Source organism: Etheostoma cragini, chromosome 12 (assembly GCF_013103735.1).
Source record: "Etheostoma cragini isolate CJK2018 chromosome 12, CSU_Ecrag_1.0, whole genome shotgun sequence".
In the NCBI taxonomy this organism is placed as follows: Eukaryota; Metazoa; Chordata; class Actinopteri; order Perciformes; family Percidae; genus Etheostoma; species Etheostoma cragini.
In genome coordinates this window covers 2,006,838-2,021,912 of record NC_048418.1, presented here as the reverse complement: position 1 = coordinate 2,021,912, position 15,075 = coordinate 2,006,838, and the positions used below count along the sequence as shown (strand labels likewise).

Here is a 15,075-nt window from a genome sequence, read left to right as displayed (position 1 = left end):
GTGGCTCGGGAAAGGGAAGTTTGGGGTCCCCTGCTGGAGCTGCTGCCCCCGCGACCCGATACCGGATAAGCGGTCGAAAGTGGATGGATGGATGGAAAAGTCAGTTAAATAAAAATATACCTTTGTCCCCGTGTTATATACCCGATAAAGATCACCAAGTTATTTTGGAAATTAATCTTTAATTTCTCTTCCTGTAAAACATACTGTAAAAATAGCTAAACCCACTTGAGCATTAGCTAGAAGATGGATGACGTTTCTGACGTTTTTGACTACTTTTATGTATAATTTTGATGGTAAATCTGTGACTAGACTCAGACTTGAGGTGCTATTCTCTCGACTCGTGACATCTTTGTTGACTCGACTATAACACAGGTTGCAGGTGTACGTCTGGATGTCACGTGGCAAAAACTAACATGAAAAAGAAGTAGTAGTAAAAGATATGACTCAGTTTCACCCTCATCCCAATTCTCCCAACCCAACAACGCAGGTGAGAGTGTGTGAGGAGGCCAACAGGCTCGACACCAACTACTGTTTCACTGTGACTTTAAGGAGAATAAACACCAGTAAAATAAGAAAATTTAGGATTTCTTGTCACTTTTATCGTTACCTGTTGTGCATCTGCTTCGGATTCAAAGGTGATGAACCAGTTGTCGTTGTAGGCAAATTCACAGTTGATGAACTTGGGTAAGTTGTCCCCTTTAAAAAGAGCCTCAACCTCCTGCAGAACAAGACAGGAAATCAAGTTATTTTTATAGTGAACTGTTAAGTCTTTTTCATTGTCTGCGGCCGTAGCAGCAAAAGGCTTCAGAATAACATTAAACCTCTTAAAAAATCTGCACTGTAGTGTTGGTGAAAGCTATGCTGTGGCTGCATTAGTGGAAAAAGGACGGACTGTGCCTCTATATTGAAATGCTGACGGGGTGAAGGGATCCACAGATGAGATGTTTAACTTGAATGCAGGATGGGCTCCACTCTCTCTACACCACCCTGCAGTCAAGGTTTATTCAACCGATTATATTATACAGATGGTGTTCTGCAGACTTAATAGTCTCTGGATTCCACAAGCATCACAAGAGCTAGGATTGGGCAAGGTACTGATGTAAACTACACAAATAATCCAATTGCAATTCTGTTTACAAGTTGGCAAATAAGTGGCAAATTTACGCATGTAAGAAAACTAAATAACCAGATAAGCAGAGACGACATTTTAAGAAACACTTTGAAACACCACACAAGTGTAATTTCAGCTCTAATTTCAGCCAAGTGTCACACACGGTTGTACCTTTAAAATGCAAAATAAATATCCTGATTATCTACTTGATACCGAGAAAGGTCACACATCCAGACATGTTTGGTACCTTTAAGGCACGTATGTTTTGCTCCTTTTTAGGACATGGGCAGAGTTTGTGAAAGTGCCGACTCCATGTTGGGGAAATCAAATCACTGCCCGACAACTAGAAACAATAAGGATCATTCTGCAAATCAAACTCCATCCGACCTCCACTGACCTCTATAGGCGTGCTCTCAGGAACCTCTCTGAGGATCACGATGCAGCGATTCTGATTGGGACGCACCTTCTCCCCCTTCTCGTCCACTTGGACCAATGGCAGAGCTGGAAATAAGAACGACAGAATGGAGGCATGTGCAGATTTGAAAGAGAGTTAGAAAAACCAAGAAAAACACATTTATCGTCGTTGAATGGGGAGCTTTGTTGGATGAGTTTCCCATAGACGTGCCAAAAAGTTCCAAAAACAGCAAGAGACAAGCTACGAATGTAACAATATGAACACCCATAGCTGCCCACTTGCTTAAAGTGTTGATGTGACAAAGAAAAAATAACAGAAAAACAAACACGCCTAAAAAAAAGACATTAAAAAGATGTAGAAAACCGCAGAGCTGCTGTAACGAGCTGCTGTAACGAGCTGACACTCACGCGGCGCCATCTTAGTTTCAGATGGTTCAACCAATCGCCTTCAAGGTATTATTTTTTTTTTTAAACGTTTCCAATGAGTTTCTTCTCAGACGGTTCTGGTGTGTCCGATTACAAAAGGGAGGATTTACACCTGTAATTTGGATTTCAGATCACACTGAAAAGTCAGAAAGTCCGGACTAGACAAAGTAGGTGTGAAAAGCACCTTTAACCCTCATGTCGTCTCTGGGTCAAACTGACACGTTTTCCAATATCAATGTTCTTTTTAATTCCCCAAATTAACATGATTGATTCCACACAACGCTCTTTGGCAAGTACAAATCTCTACTTTCATTAATTTTGGGGCGTCTTTTTCAATTGTATAGCATTTATAAAACAAATTGAAGTGTTTTTGAAATAGTATTGAGTAAAAGTTGACATATTCCAGTCTGTGATTATCCATCAACATCCATTCCTTTAATTTTAGTCTCAATAATTCCTAATTTCTGCTTCTCTAACTCAAACATTAGGTATAATTTCCTATAAATGAGGTTTTATTGACCATAAATTCAGAAAAATAACTGTAAAACTAAAACCAAGAAGTTAGTGTCACGTAGTGTTGACAACGTCAAAAAAAGTGACAAACATTTTTTTTTTTTTTAAAGACTCAAAAGTGTTAAAAAACAAATATCCAAAAAAAAGTAAGAAAAAGCTAAAAACATCGATAAAAAGCCTCAACAAAAGTGTTGATTTTCACCGGAAGACAACACAAGGGTTACTGTTTTGAACTGTAAAGTGTCCGTGAGTGTTGACCTGGTTGCTAAAACCAAAGTGAAAAAGATGGAAAACGTATATACATGAGGCCTAAAAAAAAGCACAAATAAGTTATCCTATAAGTAATATACTTATACTACATAAGTATTAAATACTTATTCTTATAAGTATCCTGGCAGTGCGCCAAATGAGAGTGCCGCTTCAAGCCAAGCAGGATCAATTCACGTGGTAAATTAAGTATACGGATAAATCAAACTCAAGCAGGTAGGACTCTGCTGAGCGCACTTTAACAGCCTCTCCTGGGAAATCAACCCCGAACACATGGCGATAAATAAAGAAATTTAAAAAAATCTCCGAGCCTGGTAGGTTTGTGTTGTTTTTACAGCCTCCAGAGCAGGTAAACATTAACATTAAAAGTCCTGGTTTCACTCCCAGGATTCTAGTTGACGGGTGAAATCATGAAGTGGATAACAAGGCAAATAATTAACCACAATTTTTAACTCACATCGTAAAATGTCGACGATCAGCTCCACGTCAGTGCTGAGCTTTTTGACGTGGTCCAGGTTGGCAACCGTTACAATTGGCACATATTGGTCGCTGTCCATCTGGGAGATGAGGTACATGTCACTGGCCAGATTCTCCCTGATGGAAGAGAGGAGAAGAGCCAGAGGTGTTAGCTCAGGTGACATGTGCCAATGGGAAACTAAACCTTTATTTACACAGATTAGGTTGAGTGCACTTCTCTGATTACCACCTGCAGTGTCCTCACCTCAGAGGTGTCTTCTTGTTAAACTGCACGCTACACCTAATGTAGCATTAGAGCGCCCATATTATGCTCATTCTCAGGTTCATTATTGTGTTTTGAGGTTGCACCAGAATAGGTTTACATGATTTCATTTAAAAAGAAACACCTTATTTTTGTTGTCCTGCTCATTGCTGCAGATCCTGTTTTTTAACCCTGTGTGTTCAGGTCTCTGTTTTAGCTCCAGAGTGAGACATCTCACGTCTCCCTTCTATACTATCTTTGTTTGGAGCTGCACATGCTCAATAAGATCCCATCAGCTAGATAACTCGTTCTCCAGCATTGGTCAGTCCAAGGCAGGATCTGCCTGGGAGACCTCTTCTAGACCAGGGACATTAGTGGAATACTTGCACAACAGGGACAGGAAGTAGTTTTTTGGGGAGATTATGGTCAACTAGTGTGTGTTGTAGCAGTGTTTTGCCTTCGAGAATGAGCTAGCATGCTACGGTTAGCCACCTCGTCTCTAGTGACGTAGAAAGCCGTGCAGATTAAAAACATCTCACCCGGAGACTGAAGACAGAGGACGTTCAGAAACCAGATCTCACTCAAAACAACATGGGTAGTTTTTTAACCCCAAGTGTGTATGTGTGTGTGTGGAAGGACTGGAGACACAAAATAACACCCCAAATCCCAGATAAAGTGATATTTTTGTAAACTGGGCACTTTAAGCCACCTTGTTTGGGAAGCCCAAAAAAGACAACAAACATGGGGATGTGAACCAGTGAAACTGTTGTCCCTCTCAGATACTTCAGTCCACAGCTGTTACACACCTGGCTGCTTTACTTATGCAACTGGGAACTAAATTCAAAAGGAAATGTTACGTAGTTATTCATGGTTTCACTTTCTAGAAACATATATATTCAATGTATTTCAGATACATAGATACATATAACAGTATGAGATGAAGCTTTCATTCAGACCATGTCTGACACACACACACACACACACACACACACACACCCACCAACCGGGAGACAACTGTGCTTCTAGTTGATTAGTCTTCACAAAATGAATACTATGTCACTTAAATTTTATTTAATCTAGTAATGGATTGATAGCAAACATGGCTAATTACATACACGAAAGCACTGCTCAATGAAAGCACTGCTAATGGAACAATGGTCTCAGAGAATAGTCATTTGATTCATTTTATTTCACTTATTTATATCTCTCCCTCTCTCCATTGGCCCTGATTAGTGTTAGGGATCAACGAATTTGGAAAATAATCTAATTGCAATTTGTTTTCCACCCAAAATATTGTGATTGCAATTTAAAATGAGATTATTTGTGTTCAAGTTTCTGAATTATTCCACAAGGACAAGCAATAAATCATTGTGTAGTATGAACACCACAATATTAGATCCTGGAGACCAGGCCTGTTTGTGATGAGGAAATTAGGTGATGCAGGAATTAATATATATAAAAATACATATGTACACACACACACACACACACACACACACACACACACACACACACACACACACACACACACACACACACACACACACACACACACACGACTGGGAAAGACACAACTACGCTCGTTACTGTAAGTAGACTACAATGAAACCTAAAAGTAAATATGTATCAATTACATCATTAGCTGCAGCATATTAAACAGCACATCACTGATGTTTCCCCAAAACCCTATTTTCTTACTTTTAATAATACATGTACTGTATTGTGTTACTTATTAATACACTGATGATAAATAACACTTAAGGAGTCATAGTAACCAGAGGGAGGGAGAGACTCCCTTTCCAAGTCATCCATAAGAGGCTTTCTGCTCTGGACTTCTAGCTGTGGCTCAATTTAATTGGCTTTTTCCCCAATTACCAGCTGCTGGACAACATGAGAAGTGGTGTTGTACATAAAATCAAACATTCCTCAACAATTTGCGGGTTGGCATAATATTTTATCCTTCCTTCCTTTGACGTACTGTAGAGAAAATGCTTTTATATTTTGAGAACTTCTTTAAAAAACCACAAACAAAAAAAACACTGATAGTCCAAAGAAAAGAACCACCACTAATACACAATGACTACAATCTATAATTTAGACCAGTGGTTCCCAAACGTTTTCAGCTCAAGACCCAAAAGAGAAATTTGGTGTCTCCCCGGGACCCAAATTTACAGAACAAAACCATGAATTTAAATGTATATGAAGTATATTTATTCCACTATGAACGTAAACAAAAACAGAAAAGGTCTCTATTCTCCTTTCTGTGTCTCACCTCTTTCTCAACTCATGTTCAACTCATGTCATTCTGAGGTCATTCTGAGCATTTAGTCTGTTCTCAACCAATTGGCGACCCAATAAAACGGGTCTGCGACCCATTTTGGGTCCCGACCCTAAGTTTGTGAAACATTGATTTAGAGACTCAGGGTCTTTGTTTCCAAGAAACACAACATGCTGAACCCTCCGTGTAAGGACACCTACTCGTTAGGTTTTACTGAACTCACCGTGAAAGGCAGAACTCCAAGGTCTTCTTCAGGTGGTCCCTCAAGCCCTCCTGGGGACTCTCCTGGGGGGGGTCGCTGCCTGCTGACACAGGTGGAAATGTTTTGGTAAATTAAAGAGCACCTTAACTAATCCCTGACCCTGGGAATAAAAACGTTCAATTAAAAACAGAGAGACATGGAAGGCGGGAAAAATAAAATGAACTTAAAGCAGGATGAGGAAGCGCAGATACGCCGAATATTTAATGGATTATTTATGTTAAAATGTACACACACAAAAGTGTATTTATACACAAAACATGTAAAATGCTTGTTAGTAGTTTAACAAAACATCAACCAGTGTAATTTCAGGTTAAAAACTTTTGTTTTATAAGCAAATTTACACATCAAGGGAAAGATGAGTGAGAATTAAACTGGGTCCAAGACTTAAAACAAGGAACGGTTCTTGTTACAAACTCACTTTGAGATAGTTTTTTGGGCATTTTAGGCCTTTATATAGAGGACAGCTGAGACAGGAAAGGAGAGAGAGAGACAAAGGAATGACATGCAGCAAAGAGCCACAGGCGTGGGCTGAAGCTGCGGCCGCTGGGTCGCAGAGTGAAGCTCTGCAGATGGGCGCACGCTCTGCCAAGTGAGCTAACCAGGCGCCCACATTTTTAATTTGTTAAAGAAATTAATTTCACCATCTCCTTCTGAAGCACAACTTTCAGAGCTGTTCTAGTGGCTCATTTAATTAAATTCAATTCAATTCAATTTACACATTTGAATCTCTCTTTATTTATTTGCCGGCCTCCATAGAACAACCAGAGCTCAGGTTCATTAAACAGGGAACAGTTCTTGTTACAAACTCACTTTTAGATACATTTTTGGGGCATTTTAGGCCTTTATCTGTAGGACAGCTGAAGACATGAAAGGGGGGGGGGAGAGAGAGAGAGAGAGAGAGAGAGAGAGAGAGAGAGAGAGAGAGAGAGAGAGATAGATAACATGCAGCAAAGGGCCACAGGTATAAGTTGAGAGTAAAGCTCTGCACATGGGCGCACGCTCTACCAAGTGAGCTACCCAGGCGCCCACATATTTAATTTGTTAAAGAAATTAATTTAGCCATCTTCTTCTGAAGCACAACTTTCAGAGCTGTACTAGTGGCTCATTTACATATTTGAATCTCTATTTATTTGCCGGCCTCCATAGAACAAGTATCCTAGTATTGACATTTCTTTCAAGTAGAGGGCATTTAGAGACATGTCTTGTCCCGGATATTGTCTGCTACTGGTCTAATTAAACTTTAATGCTACCATAAATAAAACAAACAACAAAAGCTCTTAAATGGTCACTGTACGCCTCCAGTCTATAAACTCTGCTGCTCGCGACTGAGCACAGGTCTTAATAACATGATGCCATTTTATCCCAACTACAGAGAAAAGAAAAAGAGCCATTAATGCTCAACGGGGGATTTACAACTCGGGACATTGAAAGCACTTTCACCACAAAAAAAAAAAAAAAAATCCCATTTAATTTAGGTTGCACAATATATTGTTTTGTGTTAATTGTCCTCACGATGTCAACTGATGAATAAACGCACCACGACAGACATTATTTGTATCATGCAAACAATATGATGGTCAACTCTTTTTTTAGTGGCGCCTTTTATATTTAATTCAATGTTTTAAATAAAATAATGTTGAAATGATTTAATTTATTTTTAATTCAACAAGCAGTTTGTTGTATTTCAATAGAATACTGAAAGCTGCAGAACTGAGAACGCTTTAATATCTGTTTATTTATCAATGATTAAAGATAGTTAACATGATTTAAACCTTTAGAAAACCCTAAAAACTATATCACATTAATAAAAATGTACAAAAATGTGATTTTATCTCTCTACTTTTGCAGCCACAAAGCACACAGAGTGCTATAAATCCGGTTTGTTTTGCTGAAAACCTACACAACCACATGACATTGTGGTCCAGGTTTTGATTCAAACCATTGACCTCATTATTGCCCAGTTGTCCCTGACTGGGTGCCCACGCCCCCAACACGTACACTACCGGTCAAAAGGTCGGGGTCACTTACAAATGTCCATTCCACTCCATTATAGACAGGATACCAGCTGATCTGGGTGGGTGGGGGGGGGGGCTGATCTTTAATGCAATATCTACATTTCCCATTATCAGCAACCATTCATCCAATGTTCCAAATGCTCATTTTGTTTACTAATCTGATATTATTTAAAAAAACTAACTAATAAAACATAAAACAACCCTTTTGCAATTATGTAAGCACATAATGTAATCTGGAAACTGCCCTGGTTAAAAAAAACAAGGCAACTGATCTCAGCTGGGATTCTGTCTATAATGGAGTCCAATGGAAATCTGTGAGTGACCCCAAACTTTGGACCGGTAGTGTATACAGTGTATGGTTGGGAGCTGTAGACCTTCTAGACACACTGCTGATCCCCCCCCAATGATCTGCAGCCGGCCCACAGCTGGCTCCGTCAAACAGCCAATCACTAACCAGCCCACCTGTGCGCCCTGGTTGCCCAGGCTCGGGGTACTCTGTGTAGGCCGGCTCGGAGCACTCCAGGGGGACGGGTGCCACGGGGGCCGGCTCGTCCAGCATCACTGGCACTGGTGGAGGCTCATCTGGGTCGGTTAGAAGGGGCTCCTTGAAAGCCTGGTCTTCACTGGCTTCATAGCCTGGGAAAAAAAAATCAACAAAGGGAGGTAGAATAATTGATAAAAGTTGTAAGGATGGGAAATCTCAATAGTATAATTTGGCAATTAAAACAGTGTTGTTCTTAAAGAGGGCAAAGTAAGATCAACAGGGTGAGTCTGACATAGTCAGGTTGTTGTACTGACTTAATTAGGCCTGCAGAATGAAAGTTTTAACAATCAAATGAAGACAACAGGGAGTGTTGACGAAGTGTTTAGTGTGTAGGGAAATTAAAGCTGGAAACAGATCAGGAAATAAGGAGATGGAGCAACGTGACACTTATAAAACAGTGGAAATTAGAAATAAAGACCCGTCTCTGATATGAAACATACATTTCACAAGCCATTTCATACAATGAATTCAGTAACTTGTACCGCAATGCTCATTTTCATCATTTTGTGTTATGTTACTCTTCACATACAATATATGGAGCCCGTTCAATAAAGACTCAAAGCCAAACAACCTTCTCTCCAACACGCAGGAAGCAAATCATCTGAACTTTTAGGTTGTTTGGAAGTAAATAGTAAGACTTGAATCTCTTGAGAGCGGCAACAGTCACCATTGCAGGTTAACACCGCACGGTTTGACTGGCAGGTAATCTCTGTGTGCGTCATATTGTCACACTGGTTTTTGCAGTTAGTAAACATGCAATTACCTGCTGTGTAACTGTTTGAGACATCCAAGTTAATCCTCCAGACATCCCTTCACATTCACAACGGTCTAAAAACTGCAGACATCTCTTCATGTACTCAAGAGAAAACAATCTGATCTAAATTCTCTTCAAGAGGACGACTTTTAAAAGAGCAACACTGAATACAAAGTTAATATCCCTGAAGTTTAATTGAGCAAACGCACATAGACACAGACTAAGACTAATCTTTAGAGAGGGATAGCCTGGAAATCCAGACCCAAATCCGAAAGATTAAGGGTCTGGCATTGAGAAATGAACGTTGCCGATGTCGAGGGGCGGCACCAAGTGTGCATTTGAAAATCTCACCGCATGTAATTGGATAACACTGCGACCAATCACAACGATACACAGAGGGACGTATTCAGACCCCCATACGCTTAGCTATCAAAAGGAGCTAACTGGTAGATTGAACTCATCTGTTTAGCTTGCCTCTGGCCCCGCCCACATCAGATACACCGATGTGATTGGTGCAGCTCCCATCTGGCCCCGCCTACATCAGATACAATGATCTGATTGGTGCAGCTCGGCTACCAGGCCATAGTTAATGAGCAGCATTACTCGATGCCAGAGTGACTCGCTGAGAAAATTCCAATTGTACTTTCACGAGAACTCTGGATTTCCCGGGTCAGAGAGGGAGGTATTTACCCCTGGTATGGTATTCGGGTCAATTTGACCCATTTCAACATTTTTACTTAAAGAAAAATGGTACAAGTTACATTTTTTCTACCTGAAAATCAATGGCCTTACCTTATTTTCTGTGATAAACATGTATTCCTGACTCAATTCAGAACATTATTCTGGATATGACCACATATGTTTTTTCCATTGTGGATTTTTAACATTAATTGTAACTTTATGACAAAAACGTCCATTTTTAATTGTGATTTAATTTTGTAGTAGAGACTGATTGTATTCCCCAAACATATGTGTATTATCTCAAATGTTTGAAATTGAGAGACTATATTTGTTAATAGATTATGAAGTTAAATTTGACAACAATTTGATCCAAGGGACACGAGAGGGTCCCGAAAGTGAAGACAACACGAGAGTTAAAGTAGAAAGTGCACATTGATGTTATACACTTCTTATATTTTTGTACTTGATTCACTCGATTTTTTTTTTAAAGATTCTGACACACTAAACATTGTCGAACACCTTGTAAAGTGAGTTGTCAAATGAGGATGCAACTAATTTAATAACCCCACATATATTGACCTTTTACTAAGAGTGTCAAACAATCAAAAGTTATTTCCTACCAAAATATGACGATCCAAAAAAATTAAAAACTAGCATGAATGTTAAAGGAAAACGTGTGAGCGTGGAGGATTGTAATGAGGTTAAAATGTTGGAAGCTTCCATTTTAAATCCCAGAATTCAACACACAACTCCTTTACAGTGGTGAGCAACAGATACATTTACAACTCCCATCTGCAGGTGCTGTTATTTCCAACAGACATAGCTATAGTGACACTGAGTAAGGAGGAGGAACTGGCCACTCAAAGTGCTGAGGAAAGAAAAAAGTCTCCTTCCCCAACGGCAAATTCACAATAAGTCTGTAAGTGCTGAAAGAAGGTCACTACGTGAACGCCAGACTTTATTACATCGCCACTTTTACGCAATTCATTCTCCATAAATGTCCTCGCAGATGTAGGAGATGAAACAGAGCGGGGCATCAATCAGAGTCAAATCCAGGCTAATCAATGATTTCTGTTTCACAACCATATCCTTGTTGCCTCTGCGTCGGCTATACTTGCCCAGGCACATTAAAGTGAGTAATTACGGTCATTTGTTTGACGGGAACAGTGACTGTGATTGGAATATTCATAGCTCACACCAAATTGAGCATGAATGATTTAAGAGGCGTCTCGACATGAAGAGAAAAAGTGACAATAATGGACAGATGCCGGCTGCAAAGTTTAATGATGGGTTTCCAAGTACAGACCAACGGTTTCAACAACGAGACTACTAGATTATTACAGATATATTGTTAGGGCTGCACGATTACGTCCAATATGCTAATCCCGATTATTTTTGATCAATAGTGAGATCACGATTAGTTATCACGATTTGTTGATTTTAACCAAAACAAATTTTATTGTCACAAAGGCTATTTATTATTCTGCTTTCACATCCATATTGTGCTACATTCCTCTTATGTTGTACATACATACATACATACAGCTGCAACACATGTAAATAAAAAGTATCTATAGAGATATATAGAGATATATAGAGAGAGATAGAGATATAAATAAATCCGGGTGGCGGATTGGGGGGGTTACACCGTATGATGTCGTGGACCAACACAGTCTAAGGGAAGGACACCCTGACAGAAAGCCACTGGCCCTCCAAGCTTGGGGGTTGGGCAGAAGGTCTAACAACCTACTCCCGGAAAACAAGCCTGTTACAGAAACAACGGACACCATATTGCAAGAGAGGGCGCCCAAAAACAACTTGGCGGCGAATGGTGGAACTGGAACGTAACGGTGCAGGCTGGAACACGTGGAACACAACACGACGTGCAGCTGCAAACCGAACCCAGTGGAGGAGTGATGTCCAAGCCTTGGCACGGAGAGAATTAACTTAACTTGTTTTCAAGAATAACTGATTAAAAAAAGCTATGGAGAGAGGGGGAGTGTGATAGACTCAGAGACACATGACTGACTTATCATGAATGGGTCCGGCACGGGTTAAATGGCGGGTCAGCGGCGTTACACATGTCGTGCGTTTAAAGTGTCTGTACCGTCACTACTAACTAACTAACCCTTTAAAAACACTAAAGTCACACAACACCACGGACAAACTAACCAATCTAGGCAGTGGTGGATGAGCACTCCCCATGTTTTAAGAGGTAAAGTAACTGTTTGAGTCTGGGGGCAAGTGAAGAGAGCCGAGATACCGGCTCCAGTTCCCTGTTGTAAAGGACTGTGACAGCAAGCTAAAGAGGTAAAGATATTCTAAATATAGCAAACACTTAAACGGATATTGATTTTCTTTTTTAACTGATTAGCACTCGTAAATGTTACGACAGGAAGCCAGTGCATACATGCTTGCTGATAGGTGGCACTAGACCGAGAAGAAGAGCTGCAGAAAGAGGTCTCACTCTACTTTAAATTGTAGTTTTATTCTACCACTTGCATCTTTAATGGACGTCGTGTTCTGGATTGTGGTCTAGACCTGTTCCATCTGTGAAGGGTCTTGAGATAACTCTTGTTATGAAATGTTACTATAAATAAAATTAAATGTATTCAATACTTTGACCGTCTAATAAAGAGCCCATTATTAAAAAGCGGGAGGAATCTTTTTAGTATCTTTTCAACTGCTACCTGCATCTACGTTTTACTACTTTATTGCTTTTGTTGACTTACTACTCTCGTCTATATTGCAGTGATTTTATACGTAGTTTAATTTGCTGAAATGACCAAAGAACACATTGTGCATCCCAAAAGGTTGGCTGACCTTCTGGGCCGGGGTCGGCCGAGCTATCGCAGCCTTCCTTCCATGGCTGCAGGGCAGCAGTCGTGGTGTCCGCACTCCCGCTGTGGTCCAGGCTAAACATGTGGTTGGCCCATGCTTTCGCATTGGGGTTGAGGTCTGAAACCTTGGCGGATTCCTGTGAAAAGAACACATTAATACATTAATTAATCAGAGATGTCAATGTAAGCGGACGCTAACCTGTATGATCATTAAAAAAAAAAAAAAAAAAAAGAGACAAATATTCACCAAGTCATTGTACTTATTTATTAGAATTCAATAAGAATGTACTGATTGTTCTAGTAATTACATACAATTATAATATATTAAATAAAAATTATAATAATACATATAATATATACAATATATGTTCCTGTAATTTTGTTATTGTTGTTGTTATAACTGCTTACACTTTGCTGTTCCCTGTATCTGCCTTTTATTGTCTGTAAAGCGACCTTGAGTGCTAAGAATGGCGCTGTTAAATAAAATTATTATTAAGTATTATTATTATAATAATAAAACTATAATATACAACATGTTATTACACTGACAAATTCACGTGTACATTTTAACCTGCCAGTGAAATTGGGGATGAGGAAAATAGACCACAGTGCAACAGATTGTGTATTAAAACAAAACTGACAATCATAAATGTTTTTAGTCATTGGAAGTTTGCTGATATTGTGATATTGACCTGCTTTAGGACCCATAACAGTGGGATTTCACATGTTATACTGTTGTACGTATACGCCCTTTTAAATCTTGTCAGTAATAAGTTTACTTTAACATGTATTTGTATCATTTAATCTATAATTTATGTTTTCCTACATAGTTTATTAGCGTAATTTCAGTTCTATCAGCATCTATGTTGATTAAACTTTAGCTCCTTTCACCATGCAAGCTGGAAAAACTGAAAAGGTGCTTCAAACATTGTACATGCAAAACACTGGGCTTACAAATCGTGTTTGCTTATCTGACAATACAGCCTGTTAGAACAAGTGTTTGTAGACCAGCCAGGAAAATCAGACGGTGGCTTATTATTGCTTAAGAGCAAAGAACATGTTGCCGAACTCCACTTACACAGACAGCATAATCAAATCAACAATTAAGGCAAAATCTTCTAAAGCAAAACTGAACGTTGAAAGCGAAGACCCATGTAATTTCCTTTTTCAAGCTTACAGGCGAAAAACAGAATAAAAAGAGGGGCTGCATGAGTGAATAAGGAACAGAATTGTCCACAGTGGTAACACATGTCATGATGAGCAGATATAAATCCTTTAATAGACGCTCATCGATCATCTCCAGCCCGCCCTAAACCTCAGCTGCCTGCTGGACATACTCACAGGATCAAAGCAGCAGTTCAGCACGCACGTCTCACAGGCTAACAAACTGTAGCCCAGAGCCGTGGTCAGAGCCAGCGTCTCATTCAAGTCCTGAGGCAAAGCAGGCCAGGCAGCGCTTCCTGACGCTGGGGATATGAGGCTCCACTGCATCCAATCCATGATTAACACACACAGACGGACTAAGTATGTCCACAGGCAGGCAGCGGGAGACTCTCGACCAACATCATACGCCTTCAGCCAGGCTCCTTGACGTGTAGCTGCGACCACCGCACCTCTCTAAATCATCCTCATCCCCAGCACTGACACTCTCCGATATACTGGGTTGATTCAACACATCTGATGACAGCACTGAGGCTCCACTGCCCCGGTGGAGCAAGGCTGACGTTGCAGACGCTGACTGGCTGGCTGTCTCGCTCCTGTTGAGCAGCCGTCTCAGCTTTTGTTGTGTCGCTGAAGCACTGAGTCATTCTCCAGCAAAAATACTGGAGCTGTGGAGGGAGTGTTGAGTTGCACACCTGAGCCCGCTCCACTGATCCATGCGCTAAAAATCAACCCGGAGGCATCACTTCCATTAAATCAACCCCCCTCTCTCTCTCTCAAGCCTCGGTTTTAATAGATTATTCTGCTAACTTGTCGGGCTGCTGAGGCAAAAGAAAGGCTGGAAAATGCTGCTATTTATTCTTAAGAAGCAACATTTAAGAGTTAAATATAGAATTTGTTACAGAGAAACAAAAAATGATGAACAATTACAAAAAAGGAAACAAGTTAAGGAGATAAGACCGACTTAACACAAGATGAGCAGCAAACAACATCGTTCCGGGGTCGTATTTCAAACGCGGCACTACGATATCATTGTTGATGTGTGTGGACACACACACACACCCACACCCACACCCACACCCACACCCACA

At 40.2% G+C, this 15,075-nt stretch overlaps 1 protein-coding gene across 3 annotated transcripts in view; it reads right to left on the bottom strand.

The window, feature by feature from the left end:
- The window catches only part of larp4b (La ribonucleoprotein 4B), a 36,087-nt gene that overhangs the window by 9,528 nt on the left and 11,484 nt on the right, over positions 1 to 15,075 (bottom strand). For 2 of the 3 annotated variants that reach the window (XM_034888528.1, XM_034888526.1), the window contains exons 3-8: positions 12,807 to 12,960; positions 8,467 to 8,640; positions 5,951 to 6,032; positions 3,189 to 3,325; positions 1,509 to 1,612; positions 608 to 718 (exon numbers count right to left, since the gene is read on the bottom strand). In XM_034888528.1, coding sequence (XP_034744419.1) covers positions 608 to 718; positions 1,509 to 1,612; positions 3,189 to 3,325; positions 5,951 to 6,032; positions 8,467 to 8,640; positions 12,807 to 12,960 — 762 coding nt within the window. The remainder of the gene's footprint in view (positions 1 to 607; positions 719 to 1,508; positions 1,613 to 3,188; positions 3,326 to 5,950; positions 6,033 to 8,466; positions 8,641 to 12,806; positions 12,961 to 15,075) is intronic. The other variant, XM_034888527.1, reaches the window with a different exon arrangement.